This window comes from Neomonachus schauinslandi, chromosome 4 (genome assembly GCF_002201575.2).
Source record: "Neomonachus schauinslandi chromosome 4, ASM220157v2, whole genome shotgun sequence".
Taxonomy (NCBI): Eukaryota; Metazoa; Chordata; class Mammalia; order Carnivora; family Phocidae; genus Neomonachus; species Neomonachus schauinslandi.
This window is the reverse complement of record NC_058406.1, coordinates 91,783,535-91,787,327: the sequence shown is the minus strand read 5'-3', so window position 1 is coordinate 91,787,327 and position 3,793 is coordinate 91,783,535. Positions and strand designations below refer to the sequence as shown.

Sequence of the window (3,793 nt, the reverse complement as noted above, 5' to 3'; positions counted from 1 at the left end):
TTGAAATAACAGCATTCTTTTAAAATGTCTTTGAAGTTTTCAAAAAGTTAATCAGCTACTGCTTTATGTTTATTCCTATGCTGTATCTTCCCAAATGTCCTTGGTTAACTCTTTCAGTGTGCTCTCACAATATTTACTATTCTGCGTTTTTGACTTCCGGGAGGCATACTATGGGAGTTTGCCTTCATAAGGAGAACCTTTCTCCCATAAGTCAGAATCAGTGCCAATAGAATATTTCTTTTTTTATTAAAGACTTTATTTATTTATTTAACAGAGAGAGACGCAGTGAAAGAGGGAACACAAGTAGGGGAAGTGGGAGAAGGAGAAGCAGGCTTTCCACTGAGCATGGAGCCCGATATGGGGCTCGATCCCAGGACCCCGGGATCATGACCTGAGCCAAAGGCAGATCCTTAATGACTGAGCTACCCAGGTGCCTGCCAATGAATATTTCAGTTGGCTAATTTCCAGACCTAGAGTCCTGGTTTAGAACCATCACACAATTTGGAATTGTTATGTTACTTCTCCTATTTTTCATAATTATTTTACATTTTATATTTTGTTGCCTCTCAAAACTTTTTTAAAAATAATGTACCCAATAAGGTGATGCTACCTCATGCTCTGAGATGATTTCTAAAATGACCTTGACAAGATATGGGCTTTAAGTTGGAGTACCTGAGAGTTTTTCCCTCCTAACCTTCCTTGTTACTCAAATGTGGTCTTAAGTGGTTTCCAGCTGCTATGCACTTTCCCTCCAATGTAGGATGTGACAATCAGGAAAGGTCCTTCCTGGCACTGAGGGGCAAAACCACTAAATATGGAAAACCTGACTCTTGATCAGCGATCCTTTCAAAGAGAGATCTTGATCAAAAGGGGGACAAGGTGAATATTAATAAGAGGAAATCTCATTTTTTAAAAATTTAATTTAATTTTATTATGTTATGTTAGTTGAAATCTCATTAAGAATGGTGTTGGGAGACCAGCAGAGGGAGCATTCATGTCCTACCCCTCATCAATTGGTGACCCAATAAGGAGAGATGGATCTTGCACATGGATACTACTTTACTACCCTAGCAGGAGGGAGAAAGGCTCTCTTCCTCTCCTGCAACAGTCCAACTAATGAGAAGCCACTATACTTTGAACTCCCTGTTTACTGCGATGGACATTTTGTTTGTAACAGCCTTCCCAACTTCTCCCCTTTCTTCTATAAAAGAGCTTTCCTCTCCTGTTCTGCAGACTTGCCTATGGCTCTGCCATAGCTTGCTTGGTCTGGATTGCAATTCTCTGTTATTCCCAAATAAACCCATTTTTGCTGGTAAGATAACTGGCAGTTTTTTTTTAAGGTTAATACCCCATACTTGCAGTCTCCCCCATTATCAACATTTCCCCCAGAGTGGCACATTTGTTACAGTCAGTGAACCTACAGAATTTACATTTGAGTGCACTCTTGGTGGTGTACATTCTGTGGGTTCTGCCAAATGTATAATGACATGTATCCACTTTGTAGTATCATACAGAATAGTTTCACTGCCCTAAAATCCTGTGTTCTCTATTCATCCCTCCCCTGACCCTAACCTCTGGCAACTACTGATTTTTTTACTGTCTCCATAGTTTTGCTTTTTTGTGGAATGTCATATAGTTGGGATCATATGATGTTATGATTAACTTCTTTCACTTAATAACATCTATTTCAGGTTTCCTTCACATGTTTCAGATCCTGATAGCTCATTACTTTTTTAGCTTTGAATAATATCCCACTGTCTGAATGTACCAGTTTATTTTTCCATTTATCCATTGAAGGGCATCTTGGTTGCTTCCAAGTTTGGGCAATTATGAATAAAGCTGCTATAAACATCCATGTGAAGTTTTTTGTGTAAACATAAGTTTTAAACTCATTTGGGTAAATACCAAGGAATGTGATAACTGGATTGTACAGTAAAAGCTTATGAAGTTTTGTAAGAAACTTCCAAACTGTCTTAAAGTGGCTATACCATTTTGCATTTCTGCTGGCAATGAATGAGAGTTCCTGTGGCTCCACATCTTCACCAACATTTGGTGTTGTCAGTGTTCCAGATTTTGGCCATTCTAATAGGTAAGTACCAGTCATCTTTTTTTTTTAAAATTTTGAATCACAAGTGTAGTTTTATATTTATATGTAGTTTTATGTTAGTTATCTGATTAATGTTTGTCATCCCCTTATAGACTGTGGGTTCCGTGAAAGCAGGGACTGTCTCTGTTTTTGTTCATTTTATCACCTATATGTAGTACAGTGCCTCAGACATAGTAGACCTTGATGAATATTTTAATAAATGAGCAACCAACCTTTGCCGCTTATTTGTCAGGTGAGCTTTTACACAAGGATCCAGATCTATTGAAGATAATGGAGCAGAACTTGACCTACTGAGGCCATTCCTGGGACCCTAGTTCATCTGAGGCTATCAGAACTCTGCAGCATCCACAGCCATGCTCAGAAACATCCGGTCATCTGGCTTTAATAACTCCCGGTGCAGGTGGTGCCTTTTACATAGAATTTAAATTACTCAATCCAATTCGTTGTCCCTTGGACAAACATCCAACTTTCCCTTTTTGCATCAGCTGAGGAGGAAAGCTGGCTTCTTACTCAAGCACATCTTCAGGGCTTCACGGATGTCTCTGTTTCTCAGGCTGTAGACGGTAGGGTTGAACACGGGTGTCAGGATGGCGCAGAGCAGAGAGAATCCTTTGCACAAAAGTTGTGAAGAATTGGCCAAAGGCACAAGGTATGTGGTGATGAGTGTCCCATAAAACACTGTGACCACGGTGAGGTGGGAGGAGCAGGTAGAGAAGGCCTTTCTCTGGCCTGTGCCAGATGGAATTCTTAGGACAGCAACAAGAATGCAGGAGTAGGAGGCAGTGATGAAGAGAAATGGAACCAGAGTTACTGCAGAGGAGGTGGCGAAGGCGATGGTCTCAGTCCGTGAGGTGTCCATGCAGGAGAGATGGACCAGAGGGGTGAAGTCACCGAAGAAGTGATCAATCTCACTGGGTCCACAGAAGGTTAGTCTAGACAGTAGGACCACAGTGATTGCTGTAAGGAGGAAGCAGCAGAGCCAAGAGCTGGCAGCCAGCCCAATGCAAAGGGGGCCAGTCATGAGGATGGGATAGCGGAGAGGTTGGCAGATGGCCAGGTATCGGTCATAGGACATCACAGCGAGCAGGAGACACTCTGTTGCAGCCAGGGATCCAAAGAAGTAGAACTGTGCCAGGCAACCCGCCACAGAGATAGTCTTCTGTTCGGCTATGATAATCAGTAACATCTTAGGAACAATATTGGAGGTACAGCAGATCTCCAGAAAGGACAAATTCACCAGGAAGAAGTACATGGGGATGTGGAGGTGCTGGCTGAACAAAACTAGCAGAACAATGAGGATGTTTCCAGAAATGATTAAGATGTAGAAAGCAAAAAAACATTATGAAGAAGAAAATATTTAGCTGTCGGTTGGAGGAGAATCCTCAAAGCACAGATTCCACAATGGTTGTTTGGTTTTCCCAGGGCAGGATGCCTTGGCTTCCCCAGGACACCCAGTGATAAGACATGCAAAGTGTAGAAAGTTCTAGCTTACACAGAGACCATGGACTGATGTGGGTGATTTTCATTCCCTGTTCAGGTTTTTGGAAGGTTTTTTATTTGGGTGGAGGAGTATATCTTTTTTTCCAAGCCTGAAATGGGAAAGAAAAGAATTTGCAGTAAGAACTTGTGACCACTCCAATCCCCCCCTTCTCCTGCCTGTGTCTTCATTTCATCCGGAGCAATGTC

At 41.8% G+C, this 3,793-nt stretch overlaps 1 protein-coding gene across 1 annotated transcript; it reads right to left on the bottom strand.

Annotated features, from left to right (window-relative positions):
• Positions 1–2,588: 2,588 nt before the first annotated feature.
• LOC110580601 (olfactory receptor 11A1-like) lies at positions 2,589–3,573 on the bottom strand. The gene is given in 2 exon segments (XM_021690286.1): positions 2,589–3,443; positions 3,445–3,573. Coding segments are annotated over 2 exon segments (984 nt in total).
• Between the last annotated feature and the right edge of the window lie 220 nt (positions 3,574–3,793).